This window comes from Hipposideros armiger, unplaced genomic scaffold (genome assembly GCF_001890085.2).
Source record: "Hipposideros armiger isolate ML-2016 unplaced genomic scaffold, ASM189008v1 scaffold_514, whole genome shotgun sequence".
Taxonomy (NCBI): Eukaryota; Metazoa; Chordata; class Mammalia; order Chiroptera; family Hipposideridae; genus Hipposideros; species Hipposideros armiger.
The window spans coordinates 71,221-94,970 of NW_017731864.1; the positions used below are offsets into that span (position 1 = coordinate 71,221).

Sequence of the window (23,750 nt, forward strand, 5' to 3'; positions counted from 1 at the left end):
TCTCTCTCTCTGTTGTTCTCTCTCTCAATGTATAATTTACTAATTTGTTTTTTTCACCTTGGCTCATAATTTTTATATTTGTGTGTTTTATGCAAAATACAACTGTGGGCCTGACGCAACTCTGCCTTTCACAGTTTGTGCCTTCTGGTCCTTTCTAACCCGAGGCCCAGACAAGTGACGTGACTTGCTCACAGCTAGCAAACTGCACAGCTGGCTTCAGACCCGAATTATTATGATCGCCCACGTGTTTCTCCTGCTATAACAAAGTTATGCTCATATTGGGCAATGCGTTCTAGTGGAGAAAAAAATGTACTTGATGTACCTTCCCAGCTCTCGTCAAAGTTATAAGAACTAAAAATGATTGTTCGCGGTTTCAGAGATTAGCATTAAAGTCTGTTCCTTGAGGATTAGCATACTCTACTTGCCTATAGCTCCTCTTTTGCTAGATAAAGCAAATGTTTACTGAGATGTGTCTTTCCCTAATTTATCTGTGGTCAAGGCCACATGCACTATGAAAAGCCAATATTTTGTAATGAAATTAAACTTGAAATTAAATTAATGCTAATGTAAGTGATTAAGAAAATATACTTAGTGGAAAACATCAATACATGTGTTGTAATTGAATTTTATCTTATAACATTGTTTGCTCCTTCAGGGAATGTCTCTTTTAGGCATTCTCCTTATAAACTTCTTGCCCATTTTAAAACATAAATTAATTCTAAAACCTGCTCAGAGTTTTTTTTTCTTTTTTATAAATAATTAGCTTAATCAATTAACAGCTGAAATTGTATCTCTAGTCATTAGGTTTAATTGCTGAGAAATACGTTGTGTCTTTTTTATTGGGGAAAATATATTGCAATTTTTCTACAGCCTTTTCATTTTCCAAGGGCAAACATTTCATAATCATAAAACAGTAAAAAGCCAAATCAAGAAATATATGCATATATGTTACATATATACATGTATGCATATATGTAATTTTTAAAAGATTATACATTGTCTGAGCTATGGACATAGACATAACATTTTTTATAATAATATCCTTCATATTTGGACATGAAACAGCTTTCCTCTGAAAAGCCTCATGTTGCATTTGGATGTATGAGTGTTATATATCACATTATATATTATTTATGCTTATGTTAGTTGTCCTTCCCAACTTTATACAAATTTTAATGCAGCGACATTTTAAGGCAATTTCAGACACTTGAGAATTATCTCACACATCAACTCTTTCTCATGCACTGCTACCATTATTTTTCAGGCATTGCATTTTTCTGCATCTTTACACAGAGGAACCCACTTAGTAGATCTGTATGTATGCTCCTGTATACATGTATAAAGATGCAAATACCATGTCACTCACACCTGGATGGATGATGTATTATTGGGTAGATAGGTTTCCATTGTCTGTTTGATGATAGTCTTTCACCGGAAAACATGTGCTAAATCACATACAATTGCCAGTTCGCATTTGCTCACCAGCCATACAAACTTAACATCCTATTTTGACAACTTGCTTTGCATTCCGTTGTCATCATCTTGTAATATGCAAATGTGTTGCATTTTAAATGTTTAAAACCTTCATTTTTCCAGACATTGAAATGTTATTCTTCCCTAAAATTCTGCTACCATGAGGAATTTGTAAAATGACGGTTCGATGTAATTAGCATCTCCTTTCATGGTGGTACAAACAATCATCCCTGGCGTTTTCCCTTCGGCAGCCTTTCTCTGGGGTTTTTCTCCTAATGCAACTCATTTAATCAGCCAACACTTTTGTGAGACCCAGTCAAGACGCTAACCTCTCACCATGCTTGTGAATATACCTGGAGAAGCATAAATATGTACAGGGATTACTATTATTGTTCGCTCCCGTGGAACTGAGGAAAGAGGTGTTTATTGACATGAACTTCAGTTGTGGTTAATGAAATAAAAAAGAAAAATGTCTTCAGAGGGACTTCCGCAGTGCACCACCTAGAGTCATGTATTCTCAGCACACAGTTATGTGGAGGTACAACCAGGGAAGGAGATGAGACAGAGCTATTCTTATGTGGCAAGAAAGGAACCATTGTTTTGATCATTATTGGCATTATTGTTCAGCACTTGGATATGTCCTCTTATCAGGAAGCTCCATCCATTAAATGTTTTGTAATAACTTCTTTAGGAAAAAGCCAGGTGGGAGGGAAAGTGAAGAGCAGTGAAGAACTAGCTTTGCATTTCAACCCTGGGATATTAAAGATAATCAAGCGAAAATGTTCTGGGGACTTATGAGTGAATTCTTGGGGGTTAGAGGCAAGAAACCTGAGCTGGAGGAGGGTCTAACCTGGAGAGGGAGGCTGTTGTGTTCTGCTCTGTTGATAATTCCCTCTCATGCCCAGTATGGCATCTGTCTCCAAAGGCCGCTAAGTGATCTGTAACCACTTCATCTAGAATATGGCCGTCACAAGGTTATGGTGAGGCCAGAATGAGATGAAGCAGGCGGGGCGTTCACACAGTGCCTTACCCACTGACAGGAAACATGACGGTTATTGTGCCCATGAACTTGATAATACTGAAGATGAGAGGATGGTGGTGATGACAATAATGGCAATTATAACAAATAATAAAGTTAAAGTTTCACCTCTCTGCCAAAGTTTTGATAGTTCATAAACCCTCTAATCTTTCAATCTTTCAGTAGCAAAATTGACCGTCTTTATTGAATCTAGCCCTCTTCCCCATGCCATTGGCACTATGAAGCGAAAGTACCAGAATAATTGTGTGTGTGCACGTTTTTTTTTTTCCCCAGTGTGGGCCACTTTCATTACAATTATTAATAGCTATGAGACAATCTATTGTAATGATAAGGGCATAGACTTTAGCATTTGGAACATTTAGCCTTGAATTCCAATTCCTGTTTTGCCTTATATAGAAATATGATACTGTACCTATTTCTTAACCTCAACTTATCAATTTATCATAAAAAATATAGACTGATTAGGTATACATATGTGTGTGTCCATATAGACTTACCTTTCAAGAACCTAATGATTACACCAGGATAATTTGAAGACAGGAAGCATATTTTTGTCATTTCAACATTATTTTTCTTAAGGTAGAACTGATATGCATATTTTAATGATTGAAAGTTTCATACCCACTTCTACCTCCTAAACTGAAATTATAGTATAAAAGTACTTATAGAACTTTAAATATAACTTAACCATTACCATTGATAAACATGTGCTTGAACAATTGAGTAAATATTTAAAATAAATAAAAGTGGATTCTCATTTATGAAGAATTAAAAGGTAAAATGTGCCTTTCATTCTTTTAACTTTGTCTCATTTTTCTTATTAAATATATTTTCCCCTTCTAAGCAACATACTTTTAGCAACAAGGAAGTGTATAAACAAATAAAATAAAAGTTGAAATAAAACCATAAACCTTGAAAAGTATAAATAATTATATTTATAGGTTATCAAAAAAGCAGCAACTTTAAAGAATGCAAAATGGAGAAGTGTTGAAAAAAATCAATTGATTTGATTATATAATTAGAAACATCTCTCTGAAATAGCATAAATGACTAATTATAATGTGTCAAACATTGGAAATTATTATGATAAATAAAATATAAATACTTCAAATTTATATAAACAATTATTAATTAGTAATTAAAACTGCCACCTCATTAGAAAAATTGATAAATAAATTAAGGCCATAGATCAGGTCATAACTCTTCTGTTATTAAACATCTGCAAATTATTCAAACTCATTCAACTCACTATTAATAAGAGTATATATTGAAATCCAAGGGTTCTTTTAGACACAATTTATAAACTTTGTTTTCTTGCTTGCTTGCTGTTCCTTTTGGTGACACCACTCAGAGCTAATAAGGATGCGATAGGACATCCCCAACTGCTTATGGGAATGGAAAATGGTTTAACTTCTCTGGGAGACAAATAAACTTTTTCTATACTGGGAGCCTCAAAATGTTCTGCCCTTTTGACTTGGGAATTTCTGTGTGAGTGGCCTTCTAAAGGAAAAAAAAAAACAACACATAAACTATTAAAACGTTATTTACAGCATTTAAAAAGTAAAAGTCAATCAAATGTCAGCAATTGTAAAATGTCTAAAGAGCTTCATAATGAATCACTTGTTTTTATTATGTGTTGAAAAAATATTTAAGACTATAATAATGAGAAAAACGCAATGACATAAAAGTTTATGTATATCACAATCCTAAGTATTAAAAAGATATGAATCTCTATATATGCATATATATATGAGATAAGATTATGTATATATGATTTATATGTAAGGAAATGGTGCTATCACAGATAATTTTTACTTATTTTTCTATTATCCATATTTTGTCGAATGGGCATATATTACTGTCATAATCAGGAAAAAAGTAGTGAAAAAAATCTCTCCAACTAGCCACTTTGAAATTTTGTTTCATTGAAGCTTTAACTATTGAAACCATTGTGGGACATCTCTGGTTGTACTAACTTAGGATTCTAGACCTGCAAAAAGAGTAAAAACAAGGTCTCTACTTTCCAGAAGTTCAGAATTTTGTGCAAAACTCATGACAGACCCAGTGATCATAGCGTGGTGTAAGAGGTCTGCTGTCTCAAGATGTAACAAATAAAGGCGTACACGCGATGCCAGCTATAAGCAATCATGGCTGTCGGAGTCGTAGAGGGCCTCTGAATGGATTCTTGCTACATTTAACTCAGCTTTGCAAGCATATGTGGGCTTTCACAAGAAAGGCAAGGCTGCAGGAAGGAACAGAGTTCCAGAAGAAGGAAATAACTTGAGCTAAAGAATGAGAGCAAGTAATGTGCCTGTGATGTTGAGTTGTCAGGTATGACGGGAGTAGGAAGTAAATGGCTGGTGTAAAATAAATTAGCCAGAAAAGACAATGTGGAAACTCATTGTGATAGACCTGGAGTATTATTATTATTATTATTATTATTATTATTATTATTATTATTTTCTTTAAGCAAAGGAAATCCATTGAGTTCATTTGATTTTATGGGGGCTTCACATCTTTTGGGCAGCAGTGTGGATGGTAAATTAGAAGTGGTCTGTGTCAATGGGACATTGGAGGCAGTCTCACTAGTCCAGGATCTGAACCAAGAAAATGACCGTGGCAATGTGCAGGATGATGACACTTTTGAGAACTATTTCTAAAATTAATTGCTTTTTGAACCATTTAAATGCAGTTGCCTGAGATCCACTTTATCCAGAAACTAGAGTTAGAATCTCTGGGGATAGTGTCTAAGAATTTGCATTTTAGCAAACCCCCAAGGGAGGCTGACTGCATACCAAAGTATCGGGAGCATCAGTTTGTCATTTACCTTGAGCCAAAGGCCCAAGGATTCTGAGAACCCAGCACTCAAAGAATTTGAATCCTTGAGACCCCAAGTATTCAAAGACCCAGTAGTCTTAGAGAGATGTAGAACACGCAGACTATGTCTCATGTGGCACTCAGGCTGAGTTTAAGGGTAGATGCCCTCTGGGGTTCAAAAATCCCAGTAAATACATATTTTTAACTTTGTACCATTTAGGATATTGGATTCAATTGAGCCAAAGTGGAAACCTTCATTCATTAAATAAAAAATTTCTAAAGATCCATTCCTGGGAATACTCAGAGAACATTTACACTTCTAGCCTTCCGTTTGTTTATTGATTTATTTATTTCATGAAAATTCATTACATATTTCCACTGTGTTAAAGGATAGGCAAGTGAGGATTGACAACCTAGCCCCTGCCTTCAAATAACTCACAATCTATTCAGGATAGAAGGGTTATATTTTTCTGTGTCCATCTTGTAGTCAATGCTAAATTATTACCTGCAATCTGCCCAACAAAACGGAGGCCTTATTATTTTCATTTTACAGATAAAGAAACAAGGTCTCAGGAAGGTTAAGTGACTTGTCCCAGATCCCACAACTAATAAGTGGCAAAACCAGGTCATGTTATCCATTTTATCCCCCTCTACTGTCTCCTAGGAAAGAAGGAACTCAAACATGCACACAAAAATAGGATGGCTGTCATTAAAGAGGGATGGACAGTATGTTGCGGGAGCTTTGAATCAACTATAATTGTCACTGTTTAGTACGGAAGTTAAAACCAAGCTCTGTTCTTGAAAGTAACTTGCAACCTAGGGCTTGATTAAAGGGCATCGCTATAGAACTGAAGAGTTAGGTATTTTCCTCATCTTGAAGGCAGAGAAAATGAGCCAGCTCTGTGAACTTGAAACTCTATTTTGTCTTTATAGCCATGCAGTTGTAAGATTTACTAACTTGTAATTTTTAAGTCTTTTTGTTTTATTAAGGGTTATTGGGGTAACAATGGTTAGTAAAGTTACATGGGTTTCAAGTGTACAATTCTGTAATACATCATCATATATCGCATTGTGTGTTGACCACCCAGACTCAGAAAGATTTAATTTTTAAATCTTTTTGATGGGTGTTATGTAACTGATCATGTACACAAGCACAGATATGTAAAAACAAATAGCACCTATGGCTTAAAATACCAAAATGTGATGCTTGTCGTTACATGTTTAGCAGTAGATCAGAGGTTATGGACTGAGAGGGATCTAAAGATCTAAAAAAAAGAAGGGTGGGAGTTAATGTATACCCATGATGTTGCATTCAAAAGCAACCCTGAAACCAAGAGGGGTTCCCATTTTATCAGTTTATTTGTATCTCAAAGCTAAACTCAGACATGTGAAACAAACACTTCAATTTCAGTATATGCCTCAAGTGTAAACTTGTTTAATAATTCTTTCATAAAACAGGTCTGAGCCAACATTGCTGACAAATGAGTGAGGATTACAGGAGGATAATTTTCAAAACACTCAATCAATAGATCATACTTAAAGATGAAAAAATGTGCAAAAATCTATGCTAAAAGCTAAAGCTATATCAAAGGTGCTATTTAAAACAATATCATCAAAGCCTCAAAGCCAGTGACATTTCATTCCTTTAATTTTCATAACATCTTCCTAGCCTTGAATTTACACTTCTCAGTGTTCAATAAATGATGTTTATAATATTTGTACAGTTGCATCGATTATTTGACTATACCTTTTAAACATTTACCATAGAAAATATAGGTCACCTGTATATGCTTTTTAAAAAAATATATATTGTATATACTTTTAAAATATAAACTGTTTTATAACAGCTACATGGAGAGAGCCTTATGCAATCAAAGAAAGAGACATTTTGTTTTTCTGTGCAATGATCAAGTAACATGGATTCGATCACTTATTATTTGACCACTAAATAATAAAGTGATTTTGTTTATGGATTTGCTAAATTCAGAAAATTATAATACATTCATCTCTATGTTTTGTCAGTATCAAAATGTTTTTTGAGGGCCTGTATTGTTGCCTATACTAGGTAAAGTTGACCCCTTCTTTCCAAAATATCATTGGAAAAGAAGAATAATTCACTCAAATTATTATTTAAAAAGTTTTTGAAACAACTTTGTTATTGGGATTGCATCACTACCGTGATATATCACAGACAAGTGAATAACCACTATAGGGTTATTAAAGGGAGGGATTGACCTTATATTAAATCTCTTATCTAGAGAATTTAAACCAGGTTATCCACTTTATTTCTTCAATTCCAACATCCCTCTTTTTCCTTATAAAACATAAGGAAATGTATAATTGTATAGTAAATTGTAAAGTGTATAGTCAACATGCCCAATAATTTCTCTAATCTCATTGTTACAGCTGATTTCAAATCTAGTCTCATCCCTTATGATTTATCTAATGGGTCAAGGAGGACATGAGCAATATTGTAAGCATTGATAAATCAATCTCTTGACTTTGTTTTATAGTCTTTTCATAGTACCAATATTGACATGATCTTTTTTAGTCTTCGGTCAGGCAATTCTAATAGATATATATATTTTAAGGGTCAGTTGGTTCTTTAGTAAGTTAGCAAACTTTTTCAGTAAAGGGCCAGGCAGTAAATACTTCAGGCTTTGTGGCCAATATGGTCTCCATCCCAACTACTCAATTCGATTTTATATCATGAAAGCAGATATAGACAATACATCAACAAATGGGCATGTCTGTGTGCTAGTTAAAACTGTATCCAAAATAGCTACAAAAAGTCATGGGGATGTAAAGTGCGGCATAGGAGATATAGTCAATAATATGGTAATAATTATGTATGGTGTCAGATGGGTACCAGACTAATCGGGGGTAACTCCATTAATTATATAAATGTCTAACCACTCTGCTGTATATCTGAAACTAATATAAAATAATATTGACTGTGAACTGTAATTGAAAAATAAAATTTAAAAAACTTTATACGATACACTGACATTTGAATTTCATAGAATTCTCACGTGTCATGAAATATTATTTTGTCTCTCTCAACTACTTAAAAACAACATGAATCCTTGCTCATGTGGACTGTGCGAAAACACACAGTGGGCTGTATTTGCAAACTGGGTTATAGGACGTCAGCCTCTGTCCATTCGCTTGAAGATACATGTAAAAAAGCCACGGCACTTGGATGTTTATTCTGCGTGTACATTTTGTTAATAAAGAATCAACCTGTCTGCCCTCTCAGTGGGAGAGGAAGGGTGTTTTCATGAGAGCACGGACACCTCTGGCTGACCTCCTGACTCTCAGGCTAGGGCCAGCATGGGCAGGTCACTGGCTATGTCCCCTAATTCCTGAATCACACCAGCTGGCCTTCACGCCTGCGTTTCCTTGTTGCCCCATTGACACTATCCATGCTCTACTGGGGGAATTTTCTGCAGGGCAAGGGGGAAATTCAGAGAAATTTGGGAACTCGAGCTTCCTTTTCAAGCAGATTAATTGCTGGGAATGTTGATTTCTCCTAAAATGGGTGAGAGACATTGGCACATAGAGAGACCATTGATAGATTGTCCCCTGGCAACCCCCATCCCAGGGCATATAAAAATTAGCATTGGTGCTGTGACTGTTGTTTTGGAAATTAAATTTTAATCACAAATCTCAAGGCTCACAGCTGAACTTACTTCCAAGGCCGACAGGGCACCACTTAACATCGCTTCCTGTCTTCTGAAATCTCTGATGAATGGTTATTGTTGACATGAGGCACAAACATCAAGACCAGTAGAGACACACATGCTTCTATCAGTTTTATTATGGCATCATTTTTAATATTGAAATACTCCAAGTGTTTATTTCAGAATATTTTTTTTCTTTATGGTTTACACACTTTGGGAAATTCAATATTTTAAATAAATATTATAGAGATTTATTTGGGGACAGTATCACTATTCCTTTGTTTTTTGGATAAAATATACTCAATGTCAGAAGGTATCTAGTTCATTTTCTAGAGAAGATGACTACGGAAGTGATTTAAATACCCCATTTGTGTTATTCCTGATGCGTTGAATGATCAGTAGATAAGATCATTAACAGCATATGGGAGGGACTTCAGTCTCCCAATCCACTTGCACTCTTTACTTCACTGACTCCTCCAAGCATATGAAGGATGATGCACCAAGCAATATACATAATGTATATATAAGGTATGTACAATATACATGAAATGTATATATATATATGAACTGTATTCAAGTATACATACATGCTATGTATATCACTCACACATGTATATAGATGTGTGAACATGTATACATACAAGTTCATAAAAATACATGGCTTTTCAATGTCACATGATAGTCAGGATCCTAATCAAGTCACTTAACTCTTTCCATTATGTCATGCTGCTTCCATATAAAAAAAAAATGAAAGATACAGTTACCTATTCTTTGGAAAGAATAGGGTCCCATGATGTGATTCTTGAAAATACATTTTTTTTTAGTTTTAAATTTACAAAAATTCTGCAAAAAGTGCCCAGAGGGTTCCTGTATACCCCACGCCTATTTCCCCCTATTGTTAGTGTCTTACCATGATGCATTTGTCATATATTGATACATTATTATTAAAGTCCATAGTTCTTTACTTGGATTTCTTTAGTGTTTATCTTTTCAGCCTCAATTCTTGGGCACCACATTAATTTTAGTCATCATGTCTCCTTCACCTTCTCTAGGATATGATAGCTTCTCAGACTTTCTATATTTTTGTGACCTTGACAATTTTGAGGATTACTGGACTGATATTTGGATAGACTATCCTTCCATTTGGGTTTGTCTGGTGTTTTTCTCAAAGTTAGATTGGCGTTATGGTTTGGGGCAGGACGCCCACAGAGGTAGCCTGCCTTTCTCACCACATCATGATGAGTACATTCTGTCAACATCACTTATCACTCTGATCACCTGGTGTATAGGTGGTATTCGCCAGGTTTCTCCACTGTAAAGGTACTCTCCTTCCCCTTCACGTTCTGTACTCTTTAGGAAGAAGTCACTGTGTGGAGTCTATACTTAAGGGGTGGATATTTATGTTTCACCTCCCTGAGGTGGAGCTCCACTCAATTTTCTGTCCATGGACTTATTAGTCAAGAATATTGTCTCTGCTGAGTAATGTTAAACCTTGTCCAAGAGATAGATGTACATGTGTTCTTATCAATTGATGTATTGTTTACAATTGTCTCTCATTGTATACTTTCTTGCCTGTGTATGTTTGTTTGTTTTTTTCTTTCCTTCCTGGTGTATATATTAAACACATTTGGATTAAAGACAAGAAACAAGGACACTTGACTAAATAGCTAAACTACTGGGTCATCGGGAAAGTCGCGACATATTTTTCTTTGTTTTTCAATGCAAAAATGCATCATGACTTTCCTGATGACCCAATAGAAGAGTTTATTTACTGGGCTTAGTTTCAAATTAGTTGTAAATCAACTCCCAGAGTTCTTTCAACTCCGGGGTGAAGTACAATGGGATTTTACAGCTAAATTAAAATTGGCTATGAAGAATTTAATGATAAAACAAAAAAATAGGAAAGTATGAAATCTTTTATGGGTAACATTCTTAACACACTCCCTATAATTGCTAAACTTGCTATTCGTTTTGTCTAAATGAATGAATTGAAGTGTAACATCTTACTATCAGAATGAAATACAATGTTTAGACATATTTTAGAGGAGGGAGATTTGGTTATGTAAATGGCCATAGCAGTAACATTAGGGAAGTAAAAAGAATGTGCACCCTCCAGAAAGAAATACAGAAATGCATGCTATTTAAAAGTCAATATGGGAAGTAGATTTATCTTCCCAACAATCACATTCTTCATTCATTCCTCTTATTGAAACATAACAGTAATTTTCTTGGGTATTTTAAATTAGAAAAAAATGTTTGATAGCAGATTTAACATGAGAAGATTCTATACCAAACTTGACAGATAGATTTGTAAAAATATTTAAAATTTTGGAAAATAATTAATTGGCTATTTTCTAACAACCTGTCTTTAACTTCTCTTAGCATATCTAGCCCTCTCTCATGTGTCAGGCAGTGCTTTCTCATGGAATTTGTATTGACACACCTGGCCACCAAAGAAGTTGGTGAGGTTAATATTATAGGGTCAGTGTGAAAAAAAAAAGGTTGACTTTCTTCTATTAATATTTTAAACCACTATATCAATCAAGTGGACATATAACTATTCCAAAATAAAAATGTAAAGAATATGAAAACCATAATTTATAACTTTATCCTTAAATGTCTATTCTTTAGGTTTTTAAAGAATGGATTATTCTTAACAAACTAACATACTTAGCTTCTAATTGACAGAAAACACATATTATAGAAAATGTAATGCAGTTATGCATATATAAAATGTAATGACAACTATGAAATATATTGGTGACACTGTTATCAGAGCTAATCCAGGGATATTAATGTTTTGCAGTGACATATACTGATTCACAACCTAAATATTAAAGTAATAATAATAAAAAATGATTTAATGTTTGTGTGGACCAGTAAATACAATGCAAATATTGAAGTGATACTGTAAATATCTTATCTGGAGAGTTTTTTGAGAGGCAACAAAAACTGTTCAATGAGTTCAATGATGGTGGCTTCTAGTTATTCATAAAATTTTAACTGAGAGCTCAAAGACTTTTCTGTGTGTTGGGGCTACTGAGATGGATGAGATTTGGGGCCTATGCTCTGGGAATTCTGTATTACAAATTCCATTTCTAACAGTGTATAGTCACTCAATAAATTTTGCTTGTATTTCCACTAAATTAGAGTTACTGTATTTTTATTGCATAGGTTATTAATTTACAAAATATTATAAATCTTTTGAAAAATTTCTGAGCTACTTTGGCAGTCCTGTTGGGACAAAAACCTGTTGGTTAGATTAACCTAACAAGCTTTAATTGTTTCACTGCATTAGTTGATTTCAGGTTTGTTTGTTTTTTTTCAAAATGTGTCAAAAATCCACAAAAAATAAAAAGTTGGCATTTTGACTTTTATTCATTTAATAACATTTTGAGCTACTCTGTACATAAATAACATGATTTTTATATTAAACTTTGGTTATATGGTAATAAATTTACCGTTACATTGAATTTTAGCAAAAAATACTCAAAACATACTATTGGGTTGTCAGAAAAGTCATGATATATTTTTTTCTATGTTTTTCTTTGCAAAAATGTGTCATGACTTTTCCGACAACCCAATAAGTGGCATCAATTAGATTTAGGTATAGAAAAATTAGAATCTAATGACATCGATGACATAGAAAATTTTATTAAAAATGTTACATAATATGGCATACAAAAGATCTTTGTTGTTAATAGTGCAAGCCACAGGAAAACATATCCGAATGTGGCAGCAAAAGAGTTAAATTTCATTTAAAAAGTGAACACCCAAGGTCAAGGCCCCGGGCTAGAGGATAGGACACAGAAGGGCATAATACACAGCCCAGACTTTCAAGGAATTTTATATCAAGTCAGGCACATTCAAGAAATGTATCTAAGAGTGTCGTCTCTGGGACTGCAAGTTCCTTGATTTTGTTTTATTTGATAATCACTGTTTATTGACTCATAAAAAACATAAATATATTCACATTTTTGAGTAGCACCTGGAAACAGTCTTACATGCAACAATAACTAGTATTATAATTTTTAAATCACACTCAGGAAAGTGAGCATGCTCTAATAGTGAGAATAGTCACTTCGTAGTCAAACATATCTGAGTCTGATGTAGGTCTGCACCACAGCTAATAAGCTGTGAACTTGATCTAGTGCCTTAAAACTTTCCAAGAGTCAGTTTTCTCACTTGTACCGTGTAGATAAATTCTAACTTTTAGTGCATCAGAGAGCTCTTTGCACATGCTTGGCAGAAAGCAGGTGTTCTGGAAAACTACTAGGTCTTTAGTATTAGATTAGATTGATAATTCTTATTAGTATTAGTACTAGATTAACAATTACTGGGTAATGCCTTACTGTTTTTAAAAATGACTTCACTTTCATTATCCTACGTAATCCTTGAAAAGACGTGACTTCTTGAAGTCTTAACATCCTCCTCTGTACATTTTGAGGGCTTTGCACTCATTTATCTCCCCAATCCTTTCTAGTCATGTGAACGTTGAAAATACAGTGTTGTTGTTACGTGGGTATTGGAGATGAACTCTGGGGCTTACATCCTGGCTGCCACTTGTTGGTTCTGTAACCTTAGGCAAGTTACCAAATCTCTCTAAGTCTCATTTTACTCATCACTTCATTTAATAAATACTTCAGAGCATCATCATTGTGAGAATAAATGAATTAAACTATGCAAAGTACTATTTAGAATGGGACCTGGTATAGAGTAAGTGTTAAGTGTTTGCTCTGATTATTGTCCTAAAATTCTAACATCAAACCGAGGAACTCCAAGTGAGCTATTTTCATCTTTCAAGTCACAGGGTAGATTTGCTTAAACCATTAAGTGGAAGCCTCCCCATCCTGGGTTTATGGCCCAATCATCGCCATCCTTGTGTCACAGGCTCAACCTGCTACTCTGTTTAAAAGATTAGTTATTGGTGGGCGTGGCCATATATACTTGGAAGCAGCGTCTATCGGCCCAAAAATATATGTATGTGTGTCAATATATAGTCAGCACTGAATCTTCTGCTGCTACCCAGTTGACCTGATGACTTGTTTCTCTGATTTTCTAGAACTAAGCGGGATCTGTGCCAGCATGACTGTAGAGGCCAATGATTCTACGTCAGGCATTGGCTGAAGCATCAAACAATATAGCAAAAACTTCTTTGCAGAAGAATTACTTAAGCATTTAAATTCTAAGTGTTAGATGCACACTGAATGTCATTTTGGTAGAAGAATTATTAAAAAGCTTTACTTCTGCATGCTAATTATAAACAAGTCCAAGTTTTATTTCAAGGATGAAAATGTTCCTTAAAATCTTTAAAACATATCACATTCATACTAGAAGCCACTGAAAAGGAATTCTAATAAATGAACTTACACATATTGGGATCTGTAAGACAATGGAGCCAACATACATGTAATAGGTAAATATTTGGCAAATTGCTTTAAAAGATTAAAACAAAAAAGGTTTTGTTTCTATAATGTGAACTTCTGCAACATATGGAGAAACTGTTCATGCCTAAATTATTGCCTAATACTATCACAATGTTTCCTAATTTAAGTAGAAATTTTACTTATGGTTTATTTAATTTCGCTTTGTAAGAATTTCAAAGATATAGAAACAGCCAACATTTTTTGAAACAACTAGCACAGTGAAAAAAAAAAAGAAAAAAAACCTGCTTTCATACCATTTTTTTCTCCTATATTCACTCTTTCTTTTTTGCCAGGTGGCATGCATGCCGTGGTTTCATGGAGACCATACAATGCTTGAGATGATTGAGAAAAAGCGTTGCTTGTGCAAGGAAATAAAGGCTAGACAGAAAACGGAAAAGGGCCTTTGCAAACAGGATAGCATGCCTATCCTGCCCAGCTGGAAGAAGAACGCAGGCGCAAAGAAGTACAGCCCCCCGCCCTATTCTAAACAGCAAACGGTATTCTGGGATACTGCCATATGACGGTGTACAGGGTGGCGTTAGCTCCACATTACTTCCCACATAGAGGGAGATCGACTCGGTCATGTGATACGTAACTGTTATATATCTTTTCTGTTGGAATGGAATGCCAGCGCTTCCCTGGAAAACCCATGGGAAGCCGTGCTTATGGCAAGTTCAAGATAAAATGTATGTTTCCTTGCAATTAAGGCACACTTATTTATCACGGATTATTTTGAATCCAGAAGAGATTAAGATGTAAATATTTTACTAGTTTATGGGTGACACCTGAAATAATACATTATACGTCTATAAATGACAGAAATATTAAGAGTTTTACTATATGACATAATTTCGGTATTAACTGGTTTGTTATCTCTTTTATATGTAATCCCTTGATGCCTTTTATTATTAATTTTTACAGTTAATGTATTTCTTTTTCTGCCCACATTTGGCTTCTGTACAAGAGCTCATGGCTATAAATCATGTTCAATCACATAATATATGATCTGGTGCTAGTAATGTAGAAGTTGAATATCATATTCATGAAGAACATCTGTTGCTTTGTAAGTTTTTAAGGGTTTGACAGGAAATGAATGCAAGTGTGATGCTTAATTTGGACGTCCATGTTACATCAACACCAATATTTTTGCTACATTGGCTTAAGAATTTCTCTTTAATATTGTCTTGATACCAAGGAATGGTTAATCAGACCCCAGAGAAAAGTGATTAGGGTATATTTGGACATCCTAGCAGAATGTCCAGATATTTCCTTCAGAAATGACGTTAGGGATATGTGTCCATGCATCATTGATCTGATTGGAGGAGACCAGGGTTCACTGTGACAATGGAAGGAACAAGGAATCGAAAGCTGAACAGCACGACTGCTTTCCAGAAGATGGGACCAGTGGCATGAGAGCCACTGGAATCACTATTGAAGTAACTTTTCATGTGTATGTTTCCCTTAGAAAATGAGAAATACACATTTAACCAGATGAGCTTACATATTTTAGTACACTAAATGCCAATCTTCCCCGAAATTTATGTCCATTAATGGAATAGTATTTCTTGTTAATTTTTTCAAACTAGTTATCACCACATTTTGGGGTCATAATCTGTGTATGCTCATCACACCCATCCTTACTGATTATGACACCACGACCAAAGAATTATGACCATTAATTTATTTTATTTTGTTTCAAGGAAGAAACAGGAAATGCAGGGGATCAGGGATGGGATAGATTCAATTTTATGTGGTGGTGAAATTTAAGTTAAACAAATCATATATATCTTTTAAGAGTAACTTGTAGTTGAATATAAATATTGCCACTGATGAATAATAAAGGAGACTATCACATATATTTTGTATATTTAAATTACTATTTATGCTTCCTAAAATTGACAGTATGTGGTTCTTCTTTATCAATTTAGTATTATATTTCTGAGAGAAAAGGTATGTGTTTGAAGTTGTCATCAGTGGTTTTCTTTGTAAGGGTTTTGACAGCAATAGTACAGTGTTGCTCAATAAAAACCAAATATAACAGGAGTTAGGGAATTTTTGTAATCTATATTGCTAAAAACCTAGTAATGCTTTATCAGTAATAGTTCTTTTCAAGCTTTTGAAATCTTATAAGATAATTTTTAATATTTTATAATTAATGTATATTTTGATGTCCAATTAGAATTCTGAAAGAGAAGGAAGAAAAGGTAAGTGGGAGCATGTGTATCTGTTGTGTGTGCACGTGTATGCGTGAATGAGGACTCAGTGGGAGAACCGTATACGTAAAATGCTTTCTGAAGATTTAGGTTTTGCTTGTATAACTGAGGTGGTAAAAAAAGCAGAATCATGAGTAAAGGAAATCATGGAGAGAGCTTAAGTAGCTTAAATAAATCCTTTTGCCATTTTTCACCAGTTATGTTTTAAGCCCAAGAATCCATGGAGCACAAATCTAAGAGTGAAGAAAAGGTGTTAAGATAAAATCACAATTAAAAAAAATAAATGTGTTTATGACCCAAGTTGTTATACTGATTTAAGTTATTATGTCCACATATACTCAAGCCAATCAATCAGATATAAGGCATCAATTCTCAGAATCTTTATGATGACATTGATATATACATATATTTCAGGCTCAGTAGGGTGATGATTGGATAATTCCCTTGAATTTTATATTTAGGTAACACATACAAATGTGTTTTTCAGATGCTCACCTTTTCCATATCTCACTGAATGAGGCCGATGATATTTTTTAATGCTGGCCACTTGTCAAGAAGGAAGTAGAGGCACTGAAATGATTTGTGTTAGATTCAGCCATTCCCACCGTTTCATGCACTCTTTTTTCAAGCAGGTTAATTTTCTAGTAAGGCAACTTATTCGAAAATCTGACCTCAGGCAACTATTTTTATTTAATTTCTCCAAATCTTGCTTACAATGGGAAATAATTGAAAGATCTGGAAAAGTAACTTCACCGATATATGACTCAAGAACATACTACGTGCCTATAGAACTGTACGTTGCAGCTTAGCCTATGTGGCAATAGCCATTCTATAGTTAATTTCTTCCTTGTATAGTGTTTCTTTATGTGGAGGAAAAGAGGTGATTAGAATAAAGAGGAAAAAAATAAAGCTTACTCTCTAGTGGCAGTCAATCAGGACACTTCAATCTATGAATTTGTTCAGATGATTCAAAAAAATTTTACCTACAGCCAGAACCCTATGGAATGACAACACTCATATTTTTTAGCAGTGCCAAAGAACAAATCTTACATGGCATGGTTATCAGGTTGAAAGAGCTCATACCTATGAAAAATGGTTTTTTCACAGCACATTTTCTAGAAACAGAATTTTATTGGCTGTCAGCAAGATGCTTTTATATGTGAAAACTTCTCAGCAGAGAAGAGACAAATTTCTTTAGAATTAATGGGAAGGAAAAAAATCAGTCCTGCATGTTTGCCCAATCCCAGTAGCCAGTGTATTTTGAGGTATCATAGTTCTTGACATAAACACTGCCACCCTTTCCCCCATGTTTATGCCATTGAAACAAGTTTGGAGTGAAAAGTGATTGATTTGTGTAAATGCAGGAGAATGTCTACCCATATACAATTGTTGGGAAAGTGAAGCAAAACAAACTGTTAGGAGGTTAAAATTTGCAATTTTAAAGAATATACACCTTCAAATACACAGCAATTGTCTGGATACAACTAGGTACAACTTCCCTTTTCAAAATAATGACACTGAGACTTCAGAGACACCGAGGTTCCAAATAGTTTTTTGTTTTAAGTGCTCCTGGAGAGCAGAGAAACATTTTTCTTACTACGTTTTGGCTTAGGCCTCATTCTCACACACATTTTGGGTTGCCGGTTTTGAGTGAGTTTAGTGCTCAAGTCAAGAAACTAAACAATCCTATTAGGATATGTCTTTAGCTAATTAAATAAGACATCAAAACAATGCACATACAATGCAGTTTTCATATAACTTATGTGTTAAGGTGAACCACTTGCTCAAAATAGCCAAGCGCCTACAAGCTAACTTTGGCTACCTATGAAACTAAGATGCCTATGATTTAAGCAGTCAGTAATCTGAGATGAGAGTTAATTCACACTTGCAAAGGAATGGGAGAAAAATAGAAGAGCAATTCATAATGTATTGGGTCCCAAACTTAAATGGAAGTGAAACAAAATGGTACGTATAGTACTTAAGATAACTCATGACATCTTCCCTAAATGGAAAAATCGATAGCTAACTGTGGAAGGTGGACAATTTGTTGTTAATCTGTTATTTAACAGCTCACTATTGAGAAACTTATGTACCAGTTATTTAAACAAAATTCTGAAGCATTTGGCATTAAACATTCAAGAAGATGTGGTCCCTGCCTTTGAAAAGCTGAATTGTGCAATCATTAATATTTTCAAAACAAATTGTTTTTAAGAAGATATACAATATCATGTGTTTGACATCTCATGTCTTTATATATGGTATTCTCTTTTTTTTTCAGATCAAGTGTACAGTCAAAATACTAAAACATATTAAATTTAATGTCTAAGTATAAAAGATGTGTAAGCCTCTATATGTACACATAGGCTATGTATTGCTGTCTGTGTAAATCAGTAAAAAGGATAACACGTTTTGCCATGTTGGGCTTGAACACTCTTGCTTGGGGTTTGGATTAATTTAAAACCCTTTGATATTTGGGTCAGTTACATCATAGAAAAATGTGTGTAATCTGAAAAAATAATGTCTGTACGTTTCCCTTTGACTATTATAACCTTTCAGATTTAAGGGGAACATCTTTATAGAAATATTGTTGGATTGATTGCAACCAAACATGTGTGAAATCTTTTTGAAGTATTCAATTGTTTCCAAATATGACTGGGTTTGCCCACCCTAAAAGTATCTCCATTTACACATGTATACACCCACATACAGCATACATACTGTATATAATATATATGAAAATGTTTAGTATGCACTTCTTTTGTTTGGAACTCCTTACGCTAACATTTGTAGTGTAGCAATTTGTGTCAAGTGCACTGTGGTTATAAAAACAAAGCACAGTGAAGTCACCGGTCTTGTTATCTTGCACTAAAAATGTGTTTACGTATTTAGCAATTGTATGTTTACTTTCTTGCTCTTTTCAAGAAATTGAAACAAATAGCTATTGAGAAAATGATATAAAATAATATGTTTTTTAGTGGATAATGGCACTACATTTTTACAAGACAGGGTTTTTAAAAGAAACCATTTAACATCCATTCCAACAAAACATGTTTACCATATCTAAAAATCTGAATGTTGTACTGCATTTTTCATAACTCATTAAAAATGTCAGGTACGTGCCTGAAAAATTGTGCAAATGAGCATTAGCTAACAGATTTCTCTACTCATGTGTTAGCCATTTCTATATACATAATAATATAAACACTGATGTTTTAGTTTCTCTTAATTTTTGTACTTGATTTTTTTAGGTAATATGTAATTATAAATGTACTTTGATACTACTGAAGTAACCAGATGTTGTTTGAAGACCAATTGTTTTCTTTAGTGCATTGGCAATCTTTTACAACACTTTTGTGCTTATTATTTGTGCTCCCGTGTAATTATAATAAAAGCAATAGTTTAAATTAGTTGACTTTGTTGTTGCTGGTATTCATTCATCAAGAAACAAGATTGTTAAGAGCCCTTTCAAAGAAAAGGACACATTTTCAACTTCTACAGTTTCCCGTGAAATTGCATGTATTGTGGAAGGTAGGTGTGGGTAAATAGTGAGGGCCTGATCTTCAATTTAGTGATCCGACCCCCAGTCGTAGTCCGTCACCACTTGGCTTCTGCCTCTAATAGGTGATCCAGTAAATAAAAGGAGCCTTGACATGTCTTGTTCTTCTGTACGCCTCTAATTGCAATTAAATGACCCAGCATGTATCTAAAAAGTGTGCTGGAGCATTAAAGGAAAAATCTAGTAATCCTAGACTTGTGTATTCAGACAAGATATTTATTGCAAGGGTACTTAGCACACTCATGTATTCAGTTATACTTTCATACCTTAAATAGGGAGCAAGTCGGTATGTTTCATGCTACTGGAGTAGTGATAATTAAAATGTTATTGAGCACCTGAAATATGTCAAACAAGGCTCTGGAGTTCAGCAGGCTTACAAAAAAAGGGCATCTGTAATAAATATAAGGATTCTGTCAGATTCCTCCCAGGTGGAATCGATGTACAGTCCTCAAACACCCACTCCCATGTCCAAAACATACACACAGACACAGACACAGACACAGACACACACACACACACACACACACACACACACACACACACACACACACGGTATTATGCATGAGTTTCCATTGCAATGCCATCTGCCTTATAATACTTATTTCTTGGGAGTTTGTTTTCTAATACTATAGGGTAAGTTCCAGAAAGGAGAGTTAGGTTTGCTTGTATAAATCTGTTGTAGCCCAGAGTTCTCGGCTTCATGAAAGTACTAAATAATAGTCATTGACTTCATTGATGTATTTATTCAACAAATAAGCATTGAAGTTCTCCTGTATACCAAGCACTGTCCCAGACATTAAACAGGGCAAAGTTCATGTGCTTATAAAGGTTAAATTCTAGTTGATTTCTGCATTGCTTTGAGATTGTGTCTCCTACTTCTTCCCTTTGATGACATAAAACAAAAATCGTATCAGGTCTCGTGACATTTTGTAATTTATTGCCCCAGATTACTGTATATACATGTAACTCCTGTTTACATAGTTATATATTTTTACCGATCTATTTGTATATTCATTTAAATCCCACTTTGCTATAAAATAAATTAAAGCAGTTTATATTAATGCATAAAATATAGAAAGATAACATATGCTGGAAATGTGTGAGAGCTTTAAGAAGAAGGGAAAGAAAAGATTAGGGTGTGAGATAAAACCCGTGTAAATGCTTTTAGTTCACAAAATGCATACCATGATACACTATGTAATTATTAACTATAAATTCGTAATTCATCATAATAGCAACACCACCAATAATGATAACAATGACTGCTATGATTTATTGCTTACTCTGTGACAAATACTGCAGTTTTTGCTATATTTTGCTTAACTCTTATCTGAACTCTATGATTATCTTTATTTTCTAGATGAAGTTGTTGAAGTTTACAGAACTTGCCCCAACTTCTGCAGATGGTAGTTACAGATCCTGGAAACCCAAGTCAGGCTTATCTGATTCTAAAACAAAATCAATGCAACACAGCCTCCCGTTTAATGTTTGTCAGCTGGCTGTTTTCCATATGTAGAAATTCAGAATCATTTTGAATATAATGTAAACATTATATTCATGCAACATCAATGGAACTAATGTGCCTAATTTAGATTTCCTTACTTAACACCAAAGAGGTGCTAAAGAAGTTTGTTCCCTAAAAGAGAACAAACTGCACAGTTACAGCTCAGTGTAGGAGACTATAGGTTTTCAGAAATTTTGTCATTACTGACCATTTCTTACATCAGAGTGTAAGAGTATATAGATCTTCTAAAGAGGGTATCCAGGACACCTCCCTAAACTGATCAGCCCACCTTCCATTAATAAATGTACACAGAAAACCCAAGATTTGCCAGACATTTGAAGGAAATCCCACAGAACAGGTAAGTAAAGAAAAGACCTCAGTAAAGTATAGATTGATCACCAGAGCTAGATTTAATGTGAAACTAATGAGGCTTAAATTTGAAGGCCACATACAGGTCAACACCACTCTAAGATGCTAGGAAGACCCTAGCCATGGGTTCACATGATTATGGAAAATTTGCAAACGTGTGGTATCTGGCTACAGTCAGTTAAGAGTGATGTTTTCTTCTACTTTAATTTATCTTCCACTCTACTTTCCTTGATTTGAGACGAAGGGAATGGCTGTAGGACTTGGTGGGGTCTGGCTGAGAAGTTGGGTTGGATACACGTTTACTTTAGGCTTAGTGGGATATTTTCACATGAATTACAGAAGTCAGAATTTATTTATTTTTCCTTAAAGCATATCCCTCTCCAATTTGTATAAGTTCCAGTCCTCACAGATTTTGGTGTTGCACTGATGTTCACAGATATTCATAGATATTGAGAGGAATATAATTTCTATAAAACAAACAACTGTCAAGGCGGAAAAAAGCTAGAAATCAGGAAAAACAGAAACAAAAAACCCTCCATAAAATATAAACGATTTCAGTGCCCTATCTTTTCCCTTACCTCTTCAAACAAAATAAAATAAACAATAAGCAATATATAATTAAGATGGTAACCACTTAATCACCATTTCAGAAACTTATGGTTTAGATTTCTGGAAAACCCTTAGGTTTATAGGCGATTTTTGAGCATATTGTATTTATCACCAAAGTGGCTCCAAAGCCTGGATATGCTCATATCCTTTAGAATATGATTGTTCTAATATTTAGGAGAATTGATAAAGTGAAGCTATTTGGAAACTTCAGCACATGTGTCCACATGGAAATGAGAAGGTAGAAAATAGAAAGTTAACTATAACCATCAAAATGATCAATTTATACCCCTCAGCTCCAAATCTACCCCTCATTGCCTGCTGTGTGAAAATGGATTGGGGCCCTTTACATAGTTTTTCTTTGCAACTTATATGTTAAGATTTCTCAGCAGGGGGTGATGGAGAGACACTGCAGGAAGAAGGAAGAAGGTGACTCTCTCTTCCTCCTTTTTTCCATCTACTTCTTGTTCCTATTGTGCAGCTGCCAGCAGCATGTGTGTGGACCATCCAAGCAACTCTCACCTCCATCAAGTTTCAGTGGCACCCAAGAGGGGTGTTTCCACTTTGCCTGGGGCCTGTGGACCAACTCTCACTCAAGGTAACTCAACAAGCTACTCTGCCATCCAGTGGGCCCCATCAATACCCTCCCTAAGGAAGTCTGAATCCCAACATTCAGGAAAGGACTTCACCTTTCAAGCCTGTTCCTTTCTTGTGTAATCTGTCTCAACACCAGGGTAATTTTTGGAATTCTCTTTACTGCTGTATAGAGTTTTTTCCTGTTATAGTGAATACTTCTTTATATCAAATGTTCCCTGTTTAAATTATCGTGTGGTTGCTATCTGCTGATTGGACCTTGACTAACAACTTTTTATCCTTCTTTACTATTATTATTATGTTTTTCATTTTCATGAACACTTTTCTGAACTACTCGCTAGTGCCCCAGTAAAATACATATGTGCTTCGTAAAACTTATACCACCCTTTTAATATGAATGATAACAAAGCATTGAAACAGGTGATGACTTCTTTAAGCCAAAATTAATATTGGTCAATTTTATTCCCACT

At 34.6% G+C, this 23,750-nt stretch overlaps 1 protein-coding gene across 1 annotated transcript in view; it reads left to right on the forward strand.

Moving 5' to 3' along the window:
* NYAP2 (neuronal tyrosine-phosphorylated phosphoinositide-3-kinase adaptor 2) overlaps positions 1-20,060 on the forward strand; it is a 64,772-nt gene extending 44,712 nt beyond the window's left edge. Inside the window, exon 4 of the mRNA XM_019668061.1 lies at positions 14,732-20,060. Within this exon, the coding sequence (XP_019523606.1) occupies positions 14,732-14,959 (228 nt within the window). The 3' untranslated portion in view covers positions 14,960-20,060. The remainder of the gene's footprint in view (positions 1-14,731) is intronic.
* Positions 20,061-23,750: the final 3,690 nt, after the last annotated feature.